Source organism: Coturnix japonica, chromosome 2 (genome assembly GCF_054131305.1).
Source record: "Coturnix japonica strain WE chromosome 2, WE-NBRP24, whole genome shotgun sequence".
Lineage (NCBI taxonomy): Eukaryota > Metazoa > Chordata > Aves > Galliformes > Phasianidae > Coturnix > Coturnix japonica.
In genome coordinates, this window is record NC_140664.1 from 62,714,680 (window position 1) to 62,733,561 (window position 18,882).

At 38.1% G+C, this 18,882-nt stretch overlaps 1 protein-coding gene across 3 annotated transcripts in view; it reads left to right on the forward strand.

Moving 5' to 3' along the window:
• ITGA9 (integrin subunit alpha 9) overlaps positions 1-18,882 on the forward strand; it is a 205,811-nt gene that overhangs the window by 162,833 nt on the left and 24,096 nt on the right. For all 3 annotated transcript variants that reach the window (XM_085537655.1, XM_085537654.1, XM_085537656.1), the window contains exons 23-26: positions 613-720; positions 15,991-16,116; positions 16,619-16,738; positions 18,478-18,579. In XM_085537655.1, coding sequence (XP_085393781.1) covers positions 613-720; positions 15,991-16,116; positions 16,619-16,738; positions 18,478-18,579 — 456 coding nt within the window. The remainder of the gene's footprint in view (positions 1-612; positions 721-15,990; positions 16,117-16,618; positions 16,739-18,477; positions 18,580-18,882) is intronic.

Below are 18,882 nucleotides of genomic sequence, written 5' to 3' on the forward strand. Positions count from 1 at the left end.
ACTTGTGGGGGATTTGATAGAAAGCCAATGTTTCTCCACTTTTTCAATTCATTGGAAACCCTGGATCTTGGTTGGAAGTTGTTCACATGCATTTCTTGGCAACTCAGTTCATCATGCTTACAGTTCAGTAGTCACAATCATCATTACTCTTCCCTGTAAGAAAAACACACACAGAATATAATGCAGTGGTTACCTGATGGAAATTGGAATGATGGTAGAAATAGCGATATTTTTTACAGCCTTCTGGATGGTGTTACCAAAACATTTCACAGTACTAGCAGTGTCTCTGTGTATGAGATAGAGGTATCTAAGATAGAAGTCATATGCTATTTGTATTGCTGACTGGTAATTATCCTCCAAATCTGCACCTCACTTGTGTGGGCAATAATTAAAGACTTTTAGACAAAGTAAACCTTTGACTTCATCCTGATATTGAGAGGAGAAGGTGTTATCTGCAAAGATTACAAAACTAGTGCAGTATGAGATTTTTTCCAAATGTACCCAGCCCTAAATGTACCCAGAACTCCCAGCTCTGGTTATACAAACATTTCATACTCATGAGCACTCATATTTGTTGAGGACTTTTTAATGCATCTACTGTTTTTCTTACAGGTTTATAATGCTGGACCAAGCACTCTTCCTGGCGCTTTTCTTGATATTTCATTTCCAAACCGCCTCTCTGCTACTGGAGCTGAAATATTTCACGTTCAGCAGATGCTGGTGAGTACATTAAACTGTATTCAACAGCTCAGAGAAGTAGTGAAATGTCTGCAGATTTTGCTGAACACAACATGCAGATTTTTATTCTCTGCTGGCAAATGTGCAGACATAATGGTAGTAGTAGAGTTGAAAAGTGGTGTTTTATAGCTGAGAATCTGCTCTATCAAATAATTTTCTTGTGCTCTTTGTTGCAGTTTTCATGGAAGTAAATAGGAGACATTACTTTTGGAGTGACTAGCTTATATTTTTCTGTATTCCATGCTATAACTTACCCTTTCTGACTGTTCTTTTAAGAAATATAAATATCAGTGAAATTTATTCTTTCAACATAAAATTTTTCAAAGGATGGTTTTGTGTCAGCTACAAAGAAAACCAAAGTAATTTGTGGTAAATAAGACACGTTCTTAGGTTTCATCTTTAATATATTTTTATTATTTTCAAAGCTTTTGTTAAGCCACAGAAATACCATCGTTTATACTGTGGTAGCCAATAGTGGGAAGCCTCGCTACTGAGGTAGATTTATTACTGAAATACAGAGTTGTCTGTTTTTATGAGAAAAAACATCTCATTCCATCAGCTCATGGTTTTCTTGAAGAGGATATTCTACTTTCTTTCTGGCTAGGTTCTTTTCTAGCCCTTTGGCTGAAAAGTATTATCATCTCTCATACACAGGCAACTGTGTCACTGAATCATTGTCAGCGAGGATCCAATAAGACATTTCTCAGCAGGTTTCCAAGATTTGTGCTATTGAAAGGTATTAGATGTATATATCCGCAAGGTGTGTGTGGTGATGCACTGGAACAGGTTGCCCAAGGAGGCTGTGGATGCCCCATCCCTGGAGGCATTCAAGGCCAGGCTGGATGTGGCTCTGGACAGCTTGGTCTGGTGGTTGGCAACCCTGAACATAGCAGGGAGGTTGAAACTCAATGATCATCATGGTCCTTTTCAACCCAGGCCATTCTATGATTCTATGATCATATGTTTCAGTTTATGGATCACAGATTTATGCTAAAGATAGAGTCACATAGAAAAGGATTGGGGCTAGTATACGAGGCACTAGTATTGTACAGACTGAGCCAGTTCTCCAACTAGGCTGCAATAATTCCCCAACTTGCTTTTCATCACGTCACATTTTTATGTTTTGTGTAGTCCATTTCTATATGTAGATAAACACCTTCTCTTAGATGCATTGCTGGACAGAGGATACTGACCCATGTCCTTGACTGGTCCTATTTCTCTATGCTGTGTGAATATGTGTTCACAGCCCCATTAGAAATGTAGGAGTCATCCTAACAGATCTCTGGTGTCTTCTCTGAAGTGGCACTGCTTGTTTCTTGATGCTGACTCTTCTGAAATCTGAGCAAATTGTCTTAGACAAGACACCTGTTTTGCATACTTAAATTAGCTGGGTTACATGCCACCAACATGCTGTATAAGGGCTAATTTCCAGACATAATTTGTCATCGTTTCTACTTAAAATTCTTAAGTTGCACTGACAGGGTCATGTGGTCTATATGGTTTTGAATAGCTGTTAAAAAAAAAAAAAAAAAAAAAAAAGATAAAATCTTGCACTACACTTGTAAAAGGGTTTTATGTTTCTTGTTGCTGTTTTTACATGAGATGGCTTACCTAGGAGGAGGTCAGTGTGGCACTGGGTACTGTGCTGATAAATGCCCGTGGGGCTTACATCTCCTTTTCCCCTACAACAGGTTGCATTCTTAACAGCATTATTTGATATGTATTTTGTAACTTGTTTCTGTAGGAATTTCAAACTGCTGTTGTGAGACTCATTTGTATTGCAGGGTGAAGTGCTGTAGTAGACAAGTATGGCTGTACATTTCCTTACGATATGCTGGTACACCCTGCATTAGTTCAGCCATTGCTTTGGAGTATATCATAGAATTGTCATAGAATCATAGAATAGTTTGGGTTGGAAGGGACCTTTGAGATCATCTAATTCCAACCCTCTGCTATAGGCAGGGACACCTCCCTCTAGACCAGGCTGCTCAAAGCCCCATCCAGCCTGGCCTTGAATGCTGTTCCAATCTCTCACCACTCTCACAGTAAATAACTTTTTCCAAATAGCAAGTTTAAATATACCCTCTTCCAGTCTAAAACCATTTCCCCTTGTTGTGTAGCTACACAACAGTACAGAAAGACTCTCCCTATCATTTTGTGGGCCCCATTCAGGTACTGGAAGGCTCAGAGCTTTCTCCAGGCTGAAAAGCCTGAACTCTCTTAGCCTGTCCTCATAAAGGAGGTGCTCCAGCTCTCTGGTCATCTTGTGCTGGGGGCTCCAGAACTGAACGTAGTACTCCAGGTGAGATCTCATGAGAGCAGAGTAGAGGGGCAGAATAACCTCCCTCAACCTGCTGGCTGTGTTTCTCTAGATGCAACCCAGCATACAGTTGACATGATTTCTTGAGCACCTCTAATAAGTATTATCCAAGCAAACCATGTTTGGGATAGTGTTTATCCCTGCTTTGCGGGTAAATAATTGAAACACCGAATGTTTTGCTGTAGGTTACACAGGAAATTTGTGGCATTTGTCCTATTTCTGATAGGCTCTGAACCCATGTCTCCCAAGATGTAGTATGATAACAGAAAAAGCATTTTACTCTTTCCTCATACTTCTCCCATATTAAAAAGGGAGCTAAAATCAAGCAGTTTTTCATCTTTACTCAGACCAAATATACTTACACAAGCTAGTAACCTAAAAGCTGCAGGTTGGAATGATCTATGAAAAATGGGCAAGAAAAGATGAAATTCAAAAGTGTTTGTGTAAGTATATTAATTAAAGATTTCAGGCATTTGCTTGTTTTGAACTTCTTAGGAACTTGAGTGTAGTAGAGATGACTGTGTTCTTTCTGTAATTACAGTTTTATCCAGCAGTCCTAGGTGTCAGTGTTGCTGGACCTTTCAGAATAGCTGATAACAGAGAGGATCAGGAATTGTTGTTTATTTATAACTGGAACTGCTTTCTTTTTTTGAAAGCTCATAGTGTTTTTGCCACTTCCCTGGTGTACAGTACAGCAAGGAAATTTATGGGTGAAAAAGCATAGTAAAAACACTGGAGCTTGTGTTTCAAATATACACAAACTAAGCAAAACAGTGCCAAGAGCAAAGTCCTTCATAGCGTGTTGACTGACCTAGAATTTCATTCAGTCGCAAAAATAATTAAAGGAAGAGAATCACATATGGCTCGCTGGAATGGTCTGCATTTCTGGGGGGTGTTAATAGGAGTTATTACCTTGCTTCTCCTAGAGGAAATGACAGCCCTCATGCTTCCTCTGTTCCTGATACTCTAAGCTTTTTGGCTTTATTGCAGAAACTGTTTTGAGGTTTTCTTCTAGAGAAATTCGGGTCACAAAGATGTTTTGACATTCAGAGTTCTGCTTTGGAGATGTTCGCATTCTTTTAGAGGAGTATTGGGAGTTTATGCAATACAAAACCACAATAAAGTCAACAGTAAAAGCCAGACATAAAAGAGAATGGATAATTGAAAGAAAATTACAGAATAAGCAAGTGAACATCCTCCCTATCAGAAAGTTTTAACGGAATGGAAATAATAGAAATTTTACAAGTCATTTTAACTAGGGAATTTCAGTGCTGACATTGATTTGACACAGTGGATATTTAAAGCTTACAGTGGCAAAGAATATTTTGGAAGCAAATAAGAAAAACTGTTTCCTTCTATATATTTTTCTATTTGCTTTCTTGCAGAGGTTTTAAGGCAGGTTAAAAGAGTGGTCCCTCAGCTTGTTTGTGAGGTTGTCATCCTTCAGATGAGGGCAAATAAAGCTTCACCCACAATTAAGGAGGGTTAGCGTTATCATAAATGTAGATTCTCCACTATTCAAGCCATTGATTATCTGTTCATTCACAGAGGAAAACAGGACTCATTATACTTTTGTGTGTTTTGGTTTTGAACTAAAAGATTAGTAATTTCCTTTGGGTATCCAGCTAATTTGGAGGGCAAAGGAATCACTTCTTTACTTGCCAGCCTAGAAACTGCTTTCCAGGGCATCCAAAAAGATTTTCACGGTGGGAGTTTCTGCCAAATTAGCCAGGGTATTTCCTGCAGCTGATAATAAATTAACAAGGAATCCGGGATTACACCAGTGTTGGCTTCACAGAACTGGATCAGATTGTTGCCTTCCTGTTTATTTAATTTCCAGCTAAGGTAAATGCCATTATGAGGAGAGAGGGAGTAGCAGCTGGAAACCACATTTTTCTTTTTGCACCTGGAGCCAGCTGCAGTGCACATGAATGATTCTTACTCCTCATCTGGAGGAAACAAGCAGTACAGGGCTGCTGGTTGTTGTCACCAGAATTAAACAATTGCATGGTACTAACCAGGGCAAGTGCCCTGTTCACTTGTGGGTTTTTGGAAGGAGCTAGCTAGTGTTGCAAGCATTCCTTCACAATATTTAGCATTGGTGCAGCGTCACCTTGAATACTGTCTGCAGTTCTGGCCTCTGCTATATATAAAGGATATTAAGGTGCCTGAAAGGGTCCAGAGGAAAGCGACAAAGCTGGTGATGGAGCTGATAGGCATGTCACGTGAGGAGAGGCTGAGACACATGGGCTGCCCAGCCTGGAGAAGAGGAAGCTAGAGGTGACCTGACTGCTCTCTGCAGCTCCTGCAGGTAAAGCTGGGCTCTGCTCCTGGGCACCAGTGGCAGGGCAGGAATAGCACAAAGCTGTACTAGAGGATGGTAAGACTGGGCATTGGGAAATATTTACTTGCCAGAAGGGTAGTCAGACATTGGAACAGGCTTCTTAGAGAGTTTGTTGGTGCCCTATAGCACTACGTGTTCAAGGGGCATTTGGAAAATGTCCTCAGTAATGTGCTTTAGCTATTGGTTAGCCCTGAAGAAGTAAGGTTGTTGGACTTTGTGTCTGAAGTACACTTACAACTGAATTATTCTGTGTTCTAAGTATCATGCAGGCCAGCAAGCACTGATTTTTAAGATCCTGCTTAGGCAAATCAACACCATGGGCAAAACAGGCAAAAAAAAAAAAAAAAAAGTTCCAGTTATCTCAAATCCCTTGTCCCCAGCTCAGTGTTCCCATGACTCATAGTTTAGAAAGCAAATGAAGGAGTCTTTTTCTGCTAGAAAAACAAGCAAATGTAATCTAGTTGTCCTAATGTGCTTTAAGTATTCATTTCACACTTCTCCATTCCTTCTTTCTCATCAGGTGAGACCTGCATTGTGCCCTTTAAAAAATTGGGTACTAGAAAAATTTGAATGATAAAGAAAAGCTAAATGAATAAATATCACAAAGGAGCTGGAAAAAAATTCATTTTCCAAGTTGTTTTTGAAGTTAATGGTTGCCTGAGCATGGGATTACTGCACAGACTGTTGTGTTCAGTAATGATAACAGTTGAAATAAACATAATTCTCTTCATGAGAATGTTGAAGGAAAGAGTAAAGTGGAATCAGTTCCAGAATCACAAGTCTTTCTGCTCGATGACAGGTTACATTTTTAAGGCTGGTTTTGTGTAGCACTCATGTCCTCATGTCATTTTTCTTCCTGGCATTTGCACAGTGATATCTGTAAGGAGCAGAAAGATGTGAAAGAGAAGAATTGGTACTTGTTGTCTTGTTCCATGAAAATTCCCAGGCTGCTTGTGGTTTTGCTTTGGTTGTAGCTTTAGATCTTTGTGATTTTAAAACTTTAAATATATTTTCTGCTTATTATCTGTATGTTGCTATTCTCCAGGATAAGAATAAGATGCTTTCACAACTGCACTGCTGATCTTTAAAACCATTTGCAAAGGGAGACTATCAGAACTCTCTGAAGTGTTAACAGTGTGTGAGTGCCCTTTGAAGTATCTGATGGGACTGTCAAGCTCACCACTGTATTCTCTGCCTAACAAGACAAACCTTTTTATCGTTGGTTTTTTGTTTTTTTTTTTGTCAGCTAGTTTTAAATTGTTTAGTTTCTGTCTTTTGAAGTTTCAGGCTCTGAAAACATCTATAGGTAGTCCCAGCATGCGAGGACATAAATATTTGCTGATAGTATTCTATGTAGCAGAGAGTTGTTTTTGTAGTTATGCTGCTGGTGGTTGCTACCACTGTTGCTAGATTTGTGTAGGAATGTTTCAGACTTACAGCAAAAATTATTTTATCCCTTTCTGTTAGTCATCCTCCCCTCTGGACACTCGCATGCACATATTTTGGCACCATATTTAAAAAGCATAACTAGATTGCTGCAGGAAATTATTCATTTCAGAGAGAGTATTGTACAAAACATGGTGACCTTCTTACCTCTTCACTTTAATGACTTCTTTAAATGACTGTTCCTAAACATTTTGTACAGGTAGCTGAAGGGTTTTTTTCCCTGCCATGTAGAGCATCTCTGTAAATAGCAATTGAATCGGGCTTTGCCTTGGGAGCCCTGTCACTCACAGAAGAAACTGGCACTGACATGGCTGCAAGGAAAGGCAAGAGTGTATGTTGCAGTCTAACATGGCACAGTCACCTGCGGGCATGAGAAATAAGACCCCAGAGCAGATCAGAAAGAGCTCTCATAAGCACCTTCCTACTGTCAGCACAATAAACTGAAGCTCCTTAAGAGGAACTTAGCTCTTATTTAAGCTATCATGGTTATACAGGAAAAAGTGCCTAGCCATAAAATTATTTCCTCAGTTAGGACCTTAAAATAAGTACAAAGTGGGAAAAAAAAATCATGACGGTTTGCTTTTCTGGAACCATCTGACTGCTGTACAAAATCTGTGCTTTGGTTAGAGTTCATTGCATTTGCAGTGTTTGAAAGCAATCTTTTCATGCCTTGCTGAATATTGCCTTCTGGATATTGCCTTCCAAATATTGTAAAACAGTGTAGCAGGAAAAGTATCCCATGACTGACTTCCTAGTTTGGATTTTAGATAAACCAGATATGAACAAATGTTATGACAATTTCTATTCATTTTGTCAAAATCTCCTAGCAATGATAGTACAGCAGTATTTACATAAGCAGTGAATTTTGCAGGTGATAGTTAAAGAGAGCGTTCATGGAAACTACAATTTCAATTTAAAAAATACAAATCTATAATGAATTTGAATTTGTATCTGTTCTATTTATCTTTATCCGTTTAATCTAAAGATAAATTTGAATTTAAAAAGAGAAGTCTGTCTCTCAAGAAAATTACTATAAAGATCAGGGCCATCCAAACTAGGGACAAGAATGCACTATGATCCACGTATTAGATCAGACCATGGTAACAACTGTCAACAACAACTTTCTTATGCCTTTCTCGTTATTACTTTCTAAGCCAAATAAGTGGAGTTTATCAAATTACCTAGTTGTTGAAATTTTGCAACACAGTCCTCACCCCCAACTCATTACTTGTCAGTATAATGTGGGAGTCAGGTATTTTGAGTCAATTTAAAGAGTTGCTAGCTTGTGAAGTACCAATAGTTCCTGCTTTCACGACTGAATATATATAAGAAGAGTGATTTGCCTTTTCATACAACTGAGTTTAAGGTAAAGAATTTGCCTTTTGGAATAATTAGTTAAATATCCTAGCTCTTAAGAGATAGACAAAGGAAGCAGGAGGTTTGGTAGATAGCACAGTAATCAGGAGTTTTGCTGAAGTATGGAAAAAAAAAATACAATAAGATTTTTTTATGCTTCTCAGCCAGAGAATTCCCTTGTGAAGGAACCGCTGAGTGAGAAGGAATGAGTCAGCACAATCTTAATTTCATTTTAGAAGAAGTATGAATCTTGCATCCTTTCACTATTTCCCAGTGGTAAAGATGTTCCTGCCAAATAACAGAGAAGGAGGAATTTCAGGAAAGAGCTGATTAATTCTTTTAACATACGTGTCTTCCTTAAGAATCATAAACTAGCCTTTTAATTGTATAAATAACATACCAGATTTTTGGTTTAAATGGTAAATCTGGAAACTTAAGATTTGAAAATAATGTTGCTTGTGTGTATAAGATCTCATAACTGAGGAAGATAAAAGAAGGGTTTACTGTACTGTTGATGTATCTGAGTGGAGGTGAGCATTGTGTGGTGCTTCTCTCCTGGTTAGAAGTATTAGTCCAGTCTTGTGCGAGGTACTGGATAACTATCAGTAAATCATTCTTTTGGGGAAGGAGAACTCTGAAGATGTCCTGGAAAGAAAGGACATCTTAAAATAACTTAAAATACTTAATCTTTAATCTTCAAGGGTCTGCTACAGATCTCTTCTCTGAAGTTTCTACCTTCTCTCCACTCTCTCTAAAGAGACTCTCTGTATCTTTCCAATTCATTCAAACATCTGCTGATGTGTAGTGTCTATACAAATTCTTCAGGCTCTGCAGGGAATGGATTTATCTGCTTGCTCTTCAGAGATTTTTGTCCTAAGCTTAACATAGACAGAGGAAAGTCCAACAAGTAGGTAAAGAAAAAACATGCATTTGATGATGTTTTATGCATCGCAAGAAAGTCTGTAGAAGGAAATTTAGCTAAAACCTTGCTAAAAGCAGTGAACTCCAAGTAATCTCAGTCTTTTTTTTTTAAAAAAAAAAGGAATGTACCTTGGAATTTATTTGATACCTCATGTGCTGATTAAGCAGTTCACAGTTCACAACAGGGAGAGCGATTGTACATTTCAGTGGATTCTGAAATTGAAGATATTGAAGACATATATCCTAAAGACTTCATGAATATTAGAGGTAAACTGTCCCTTTAGTTTCCATTTAAGGTGGTGCTTATTCTTATGCCTGAACCTTCTGTGTGGAAGGTGCAGATAAATCATGAGAGCTCAGTCTTTCTTCCAACTGTGCTCATCTGGTGATGATCTCTATCCAGGGAAGAAGCCACTGTCTTGCAAGTTAGGTACTTTAAATCAGAAAAATTTTGCTCTTATTACTAAACCCTGTAAGTAGTACTAGGTCTTGAGAATAGCACTTATGTGCATTGCTGCTGAGTATGCGCAAAGTGGTTGCAAGCCCGGTGCCTGTCTGGTGATAGCAAATGTTGTGATGTTATGCTAATTTAATTCATTTACATAATTAAAGTGCACAGTTGAGTGTGTCTAAAGAACATCTGCAGGTATTGCAGACAGGTTACTGCAGATTTAGGCCAAACATGCATCTGGTGTTCTTACTGTTGAAGAAGCAGGAACCAGAGCTGCACTGTAATACTCCTCCTGTCATTATTTAATGCTTTACCATCCCCACTTCACTGTTTAAATCTTGTAACTCCTCATGGACACGTGGTTTTACACTTTGGGTTATTTGTGTAGTACTGTTTTTCTTTACCATCATTGCCATTTTCAGTCAATCTTTTTAGGTGCTGTATAAAACGGGTTAATTAAAAAAAAAAAAAAAATTAAAAAAAATTCCTTCCTGTTGTTTCAGTGCTTCTTAAATTTATTTCCAGAATCAACAAAACTGTTCTGAATCAAACATATTTCATTATCTGTGAATATTAAACATTTTTGGCATATGGAACAAGTGCTCAGATAACATATTTACATAACTTATTTGTCTACTGCTGAAAGTCTGACCTTGTCTGGAATTTCTTGTCAGAGCTCTTATTTTTCCTCAGTATGTGTGACACGTGAGATTATCATGCCTATGAATACATCTCCATTGCATTTCCCTACTATGGAGTGAATCAGTGCCTTTGAATCAAGACACGCATATACAGTTCCTCCCTAATGTTAGAGTGAATACGCTATGGTTAGCAACTAAGTAAACAAAAAAGGGTCTGTTATTTATGGTCCAGTTTGCAAATGTGAACCACTGATTAAGCATGCGTACATAAATAAAACCATAAAAAAACAAACAAACAAAAACTGACAAGAAATATGTAAAAACTCTGAGAGCGATCTTAGGAAAACTGCAGCCAAACCATCCCTTGGAACCCACATACCCCAAGGCTGATGTGAAAATCATCCGTTTCAGGGAGTAACAATGCTAAAAGCTTTGTGAAATGGCTGACCTCTGTTCGGACTTCGATTGTGTTTCTTGCAGCTAAAATTACTGTTCCAAGTATCCTGTGTCTCTGTGTCTGAGAGCTTGCCCCCTATGTTTTTTCCATGTTCAAAGGTGGGTTTCTTTAAACTTGTTGCAGGCCCTCCTGGCTAGATTCAACCTTCTCATTTGTTTTGTGACAGCTTAGTTCTCTTGGCTCTTACTAACAAGTGATGATGATTTATCTCAGGAGGGGAATCAAGCTTATTGGAAAAGCCTGCAAATTTTAAGACTTAATAACAAAATAAATTCTTCTGCATTAGTGCAAATCTAATACTGTCTGTGAGGAATGGGCTGAAGACATCTTCTTGCCTGTTTATTTTGTAAAACGCTAAACATTAATTATGAGATTAGTGCTCAGCTTCTTATATGCAGCAACACAGCAGGGAGATTGCACTTAATGCATCATTGGAAGTGACAGCCATTTTCCTCTCTTTTTTCAGTCTCATTCCTCCAAATAACTCCTTTCATATGCACATACTTAACCCCATACTGTCTGCCAATTTCCACTTTCCTGTGCTTGGTCCTCAGCTGACCTTTCCAGTTCCCTGTTTCAAAACTGTATTTCATTTCCCTCTCCTGGATTGCCAAGTTGTGCATGTTATGAGGCGCTGGAAAAAATATATATATGTAAAAAAATGGGTCTTAATATTTGATGCATATCAAACAGGTGGTTCAGATCAAGTCTAGAAAGGTTCACTGGCTTTCAGTCCAGCAGTGAAATTTATCATTGACAAGTATGGCCTGAAATCTTGAAATGTGTGGTAAAATAGTCAAACATCCTCATAAACACCCCAAAGACTTAGAATCATAGAATTGTAGAATGTCTTTGGTTGGAAAGGACCTCAAACATCATGTAGTTCCAACCCCTTTGCCATGAGATGGGTGGCCAACAACTAAATCAGGCCCTAGACCAGATTGCCCTGGGACCCTTCCTAGACTTGCTAGAGGCACTGAGTGTAGCTATACATTAGCAAAAAGGCTATTATGTGTTCCCTGAAGTTGAAGTACTCGGGCTGCGGATGTATTATTTCTGACAGGAACCCCAAATCCACTAATCCCACATCTGATGTGGTTCAGAAATGCAGATGGTGTTGCAGTGGTTTTGGGTTACCCTCTGTGTTCCTTGGGGACAATCAGTGATTGTCCTCCTTATGCTGGTGCCATCTTGCTGGAGTGCCAAGCCCAGACCAGCCATATACAGAAAGTCAGAAAGGAGGGTAACTGTAGTTCATAACAAATCCAACATGTTATTCCCATCCAGCTCTATCCTATGCTAAATATCCTGTGCTTTCTTGGAGATGTAATGCATGTGGAATATACTTGGTATGTTTTACATACAATTTTAACTCTGAAATATCCTCCCACCTCTTTCTTTTAAGGGCAGCGTAAGCTGATATAGTTAAAAATCATTATTATGTTATGGGTTTTCTTCTGCTCTGCATGACCCCTTAAATATACAACATTCACAGAAGTCCTATGGGAATTTCTTCCTTTTTGCAGATACAGAATTCCTAAAACGTGAAGTAATGCAGATGCTTTCTCAGTGGTTACACCTTGTCTCTGAGAAGAAAAAAGTTTGCATAGTAAGCCGTAGTGTAGGCTGTAATATTTAAATGTTGTCTCCCAATCATGTTAATGAGCCTTTTAATGGGACAACAACAATAAGTAAATTAATAAAGTTGGAGTGTGACCTGTCTCTGATTGTGTGGCCATTGATGGGTAGGGAAGTTGGCATAAGGGATGGTTTGCTTTTCTATGTGATTATGGATTAGGAATAGTGCTAGCCACTGCAGGCATATGGTGAATTTTGGAGGCCTTTTATGCAAGGCACCATTTATAGAGTTCAGGCTTTTGTCTCCTTGTGTTTATGCATGTTACACTGAATAGAACAGTGGAATACATATATATGTATGTTTATCAGCAGATAGTCATTTTCAGTTCCTTAGATTTTGGATATATAGATAAAACTCTTCTTAAAAGTCACCACTGCTGAAATTGGACCTGTTTAGGTGTTGAAAGGTGTTGAAAGACTCAGAATCACCTCTCTCTCTTGAAAATTACAGATGGGTTTCTGGCATTCACGGCCGTTCAGGAATGCAAGTGAGATCTGAATGAAGTCTGTGCATTTTGTCACTCTGCAGTTCTGTCAGGCTTCCTTTTACCTTGGAGCTGCACAGTTTAACAAAATCGCCTTTGGGCTTGAAATAAAACTAGAAAAAAAGTAATACATGAGATGTACTGATTAAGAATGAGAATAAGAGTGGCCTTACATAAGAAAAACGTGATTAAAAAACAAAAAACTGTCAGAAAAATCTTGTAGGGGAAAATGTTACTTTTGTTCTTGATGCTGGAGATGTGACTGTTCTGACAGTATACCAGGCTACAAATGGTTTTATAGAGGATTTAAAACAGATGAATGCTTTCTGGAAAACAGAATGTAACAGCCTCCAGCAAAGACTGTTCTGACCCAGCTCCTTAGAAGTCCCTCCTTGGAAAGCAGCAGGGGATTCCTGCTGGGTACCCCACTCAGGGCAAGGGTTTTATTTCCCAAGCAGCCATCTCAGTGTGGTATTTAGGGCAGTCTCCATTCCGTCCCCGTTTATTGCTGTTTGTTTGTATTAGGAGTTGAATGTTGATTTTTTTCTCTGTGGCTACTATATAGTCCTTGCACTGAGTGCAAATAGAACGTGCATCTCTTTCCACAACCCCTGCTCTGCTTCAGCTCCTTCCTTACTCCCACTTCTGCTGTTTCTGTGAAATATCATAACCCAGGGAAGATCATTTTGGTGGTAATCCTCTTCTGCTTTTAGACTGCCAGGGCGACATGAGATTTTCCAAAAAGCCTCAGTACGTCACATATTTAGTAACTCCAAGACTTTGTCAGAGGCTGGGTATGTACTCTAAGACCTGCACAGTTCTTGCTTCTGTAAATGATAAGCATTTGCTCATGCAAAGCCATTAGAAGAAAAAGTCTGTTGTGTTTTGGTTTTTTGTTGTTTTTTTTTTTTTTTTAATTTAATATGCATATTTATATGTATATTAGATTATGAAACTGGTCACAGGAATTAAAACAGGTGTCAGGGTAGTATGTTGTTTGGGCAAGGACAAGCTCAAACATGGGCATTCCTATTTGTATTTTAGAATTCAACTTCAGCATAATGGGAGCAGGAGCTTTGCGCAAAGCTTCTGTCTAATAACCTGGTTTTTTGGAGCTGAATTTTACACTGGTGACAGAGTTTAATGAAAAGTTACAATGTTTACCTTTGTCTGACTGCTTGACTAAACCTTCCCTTTATTCAGATAAAAACTGAGGAAAATAAGAGCTGATGTGAAATGTGACTGACAGCCTAAGCAAAACAATCAAACAAATGTAGCCTGTCCTTTTGAGAAGGCTAGATTTCACCCTAACTCACATGATCCACTCATTTCAAAGAGTTTTGTTACTTTTTTCCGTATTCAGTGGCTCTGCTATTTCTAAGAATGCTTAGAGAAACAGAGAACTTCTCAGCCATGTTGCATCATTTCCTTTTCACTGGCTGTCAACATATGCTGATAGATTGAAGATCGGTGACGCCTATCTTTGGCTACTAAAACAGGATTTTAGTGAGCAACTGCTCTGTTCCAGAGCATCACAGGTGACAGCAGATGTCAGGTGATGTTTGGTCCTGCATGTGTTTCTCCCAACACGATCTGACATGCTGAATTTAAGAGCTGGCTTGTGCAGGATTACTGCATAGTTGGCAGAGAGAAAAGGATGCTTCCATTTTCAGATTTAGTCCTCTGGAGGAGGCTTCCTCTGTGTCAGCTAAAGTGTTTTGAAAAGACTGAGCTTGTCCAAGCTTCAGTTTTACAAAATATAGTCATTTACAAAAGGAAGGACCAGATTTATGTTGCTTCATGCCAGATCATGCCTTTCAGTCTTCGGAGATATTTCTGCTTTAGTTTATTCTTACATTTTGTTTATACAGGATGTACAGCAGGACTATTTAGAGACTGGGATAGTGTAGAAGCTCATACTGTTCTCTCTGTATCTCTTATGTGAATCTGTCCAAATCTCTGGTAATTCCAGCTTTCAAGAAAAAGTAGCAGGTACTGAGTAGATCTGGACTCTTTGCTGTTCTTGATTTAACATAAACTTTCTTGTTGATCTGAATCCAATTCCCGTGTGAAAGTTTACAGGAAATAAAAGTCAGTGTGCCTTGTGCATCTCTTATGTACAATAAATAAAGAAATCTTATTCCAGATGATTTGTATAAGTGGAGAACATTTTAGTTTTAATTTTCAGTTCATCCCAAGAAACTATAAACATTGGATAGTTCTTTGTGTATGTATCTAATGGGAATGTAAGAAGAGATTATCTAAAGACAGGTTGTGAATACATAGTTCAAAGAACAGATTATGAAGTGTCTGTGGGCCAGAGGAGCAGGAAAGCTGTATCCCACCAAGGGACTTGGCCATTGCTTGTCTGGTAGACAGTGTTTAAAATGTCGATAAGGCTTTCTTTATCTTTTGGCAACACTTTGGCTAACTTGGCTAAAAAATGGCTCTGCAGAATGTGACTCAGACCACGCAGCAACTTAATATCTGTAAAAAAATTGTTATTTTTTTTTTTCATTCTAATGCATTTATGATTTAAGTAGGAAAAGTTTTCACAGACGGAGTGGAACATGTGGGGAAGTCAGCAACAGGATATGTGGGAATATCACTTGGTGTCTTTTAGAAAAATCTCACACAGTTTTTAAAGATGGAGGCAGGGGGAATTTGCTGACATTTCATTGTCATAGTATTAAACTCCAATAGATTTTCTCCAGTGAATATTCATAACTAGCAGAAAGTAAGAATGTTTTTCTCATTCAAGGTTATCTTGATTGGAGATCATTTGTATCAAACATTATTGTACTGCACTTGCTTCATTTCTTTTTCTGGATAAGTGAGGAAGTTAAAGATTATAAATACATTTTTATTATTTTTGTACTACTTATGCTGAAGGTAGGGGAGCAGATTTGGTGGCCGAGATTATGCAGTTACACAAGAATTTCCATTAGCTCATTTGTTCAGTTAAAAACTGAAACAGTCAAGGTGGCCAAAGCACAAAGTAATACAAGAAATGTAATACACAGAGTAACACAATTGACTTACAATTGTATGTGGCTTATTCCTCTCTTTTGCCTCTTGATAGGTGTCCAGACATCCAGCTAGGATGGAGGTACCTTCTTTAGACGGGTTAATTCTACTTTCTTGTGACATTTATTTCATTCAGAATAATAACTGTGTACATTTGTGCTTACAGGTTGGTCAGGACAAAGGCACCTGCACTTTTCACCAGAACCGCAACCCGTGTGTTGTTCCCCAAGAGAATGAAAATATTTTCCACACTATATTTGCTTTTTTCACGAAGTCTGGCAGAAAAGTATTGGTAAGAGAGTCCATATAAAATAAACAGAACTGTGGTGTATATTACTGAAAGTTTTGCATGGATCAGCCTGAGGAACTCAAGCAGAGAGCTGACCATCAAGCAGCTTTTTTCATGTATGTAGACTCATACTGATACGGGGATACTTAGTAAACCTGTGGGGATACCTAGTGATTTTGGTTTTCTGATTTTTAAATGGCTAGAATTAAGGGAGCTACCTGAAGTGACAGCATGCATGTGAGAGTCCTTACTCCTGTGAGTGGAACAGGAGGGCCTTGGGCAAACAAAGCCTGAATTTTGGACACTGAATTTCATTTTCTTTCATTAATGCAGGACTTACTACCATGCTGTTATCAGATCTTGAAAACTGCTGCTCTTTCAGCATAGGAAAACTGGCTTTTAGCAACTTACTGTGCCGCTTAGTCAGCTGGAGTGTTTACAGTTACGCAGTTTTCAGTGAATTATCTACTCTCTTGCCTAACAGCTTTTCCCTTATTTTCTGTAGGACTGTGAAAGGCCAGGCAGGTCCTGCTTAATTATACGCTGCAACTTGAGTTCACTAGCAAAAGCAGAGTCCAGTGAAATAAGTATTTACACGCTGCTGAACACTGAGATACTGAAAAAGGTAGGTGCCGTGTTTGTCATCTGTCTTAAATACCATTTTAAGCATGGTTATATGCATTAATAGTCACAAAACTTGCATTATTCCCTCTGTTTACTAGTGTGTTACAAAAAATAAAATCACGGTGTCAAAGAAAGCAGATCTATTTATCAACAGCATGCCTGGAGGTGTTAATCCTAGTTCTTACCCATTACCCATTAAGACAGAAATATATGAAGTTTAGAAATTTATACATTGAGAAACAACAAATGAAGCCCCCTAATTGTATGCATGGTAGTAAGAGACTTCTGAAAGTGGAATTGATTTCGGAAAGTTCTCATTCTGAAAACTGAGAAATAGACTAAGTGCATGTAAACTGTGACAAACTATCATTTCTTCCATGTAAACAGAGACGTGGCAGTTTTTTGTAATTTTTTACTTCAAATGATTATTATTCAAAGAAGATGCATTGCAACCATGTTAATGCTGAGTCTGACATTTGTGACAAGAAACAAATGGTTGCAAGCTGACTCTTGTCTTCTCTGAAGTCACTGAATGAAATAGCAAATATATAAAATTTCTAAATTCTTCCTAGTTTCCTATACTTAAAAAAAATGACTTTGTAGTTATGACAAGATGCTGTAAAGATGCGAGTATGCGGGTTAATCAGAAGAGAAAATTGATAACATGATCCTACTAAAATAAACCTGCATTTGAGAAGTGTTAGATTAAAAATATTGAAGAGAGCCCTTATTAGAGATCAGTTCCTAAAGTAATAGTGGCTTTGAGCCTTTCTAGCTAAAATCAATTGTATCTGCTAATGTATGTCCATATTTGAAAACAGAAGTTATAAGAAAGTCCAGAAGTTTCAGATGTTTGTTACTTGAATATAGAAAAGCTAAAATATGTTAGCATGTAACTGAGTTCCTTAAAATGGGTTTCTGGAGAATTCTACCCAGGGAATAGCCAGGATTCATCCCACCTTTATAAGACATTCAGAGCTTACACAAGTCTTTGGGTCAGTATCACTAATACTTGCCATTTCCTACCTTTCACCTAGCTTCCCCAGCACAAATGGATAAGAATGACTAAGATATGAATTAAAATTGCTTATTAGAACGTTAAAATGCAAGTAGTAAAATATAGGAGAAATAATATGCTAGAACGGGACGTACAATGAATATTAAAGATATTTGAAGTGCACAAGTTCAATTAATTGTGCAGTCTTCTTTGTGGCTTATACTTGAGTCTGTCCCAGCTTTCATGTGTGTATTTTTTCTGTTCATTTGAAAAATAAATTGTTTCTTCCTTAATGGTTAATATTGAGATTGTCTGCAGGGACTGGTTAGGTTCTATGTCTTTTGCTTTTGTGCTAAATCTGGTAAACAAAAAAAAAAACAAAAAAAAAAACCAAAAAACAAACAAACAAAAAAACCACAAACAGCTAAATGCAATTTGTGTTCAAAGTTCAGATATGAGTGAATGCTGTGTTTGAGATCCAACATACTCTATTTTATTTTAATGTGAGGGAATGTGCTTGCTTTTATCTATCTGTGTTATGAGTGTAAAGTGTATTTTTTTCAACACAGGCTTTCAACCGAGATAGTACTTAGCTTGCAACCTAACCTACACTAAGCATTATCAAGCTGTATGTATCACACTGCCAAATGTTTGAAATGTTTGATGTTTTGCTTTTGAGGTCTTTTGGTGTTTTGTTTATTTTCCCATCCACAAATCCAGTTCTTTATGTTTTTACTTTTCAGGACATTTCATCGGTTATCCAGTTTGTCACAAGGGCGAGAGTGCAGGTGGACCCTGACCTCCGGGTTGTGGAAGTTCCCAATGGGAGTCCAGAAGAAAAGACAGTAAGTAAATGAACATGAAGAGAAATGCTTCCTCTTCATGGTGGGCTAGAGTTTGCTACGAGAGCTATACAATCTGTAATTTGTGGCTGGACTAGCTTGGCTACTGGTGAGAGTGCCCAGGCTGTTTGGCTAGACTAGCAGTGCAGTTAACCTTGCTTCTGTGTTTTTGCTCACTGTGATAACCATGTTATTGTAAATGGCCTTCTGTGGTGCAGGAGAATCTGTGTCATATTAGCTGAAGTTGTTATAGGCTTTGAAGAATTCATGCCAAAATTAGGTTTAGCTTCCTACTCCGAGGTTGAT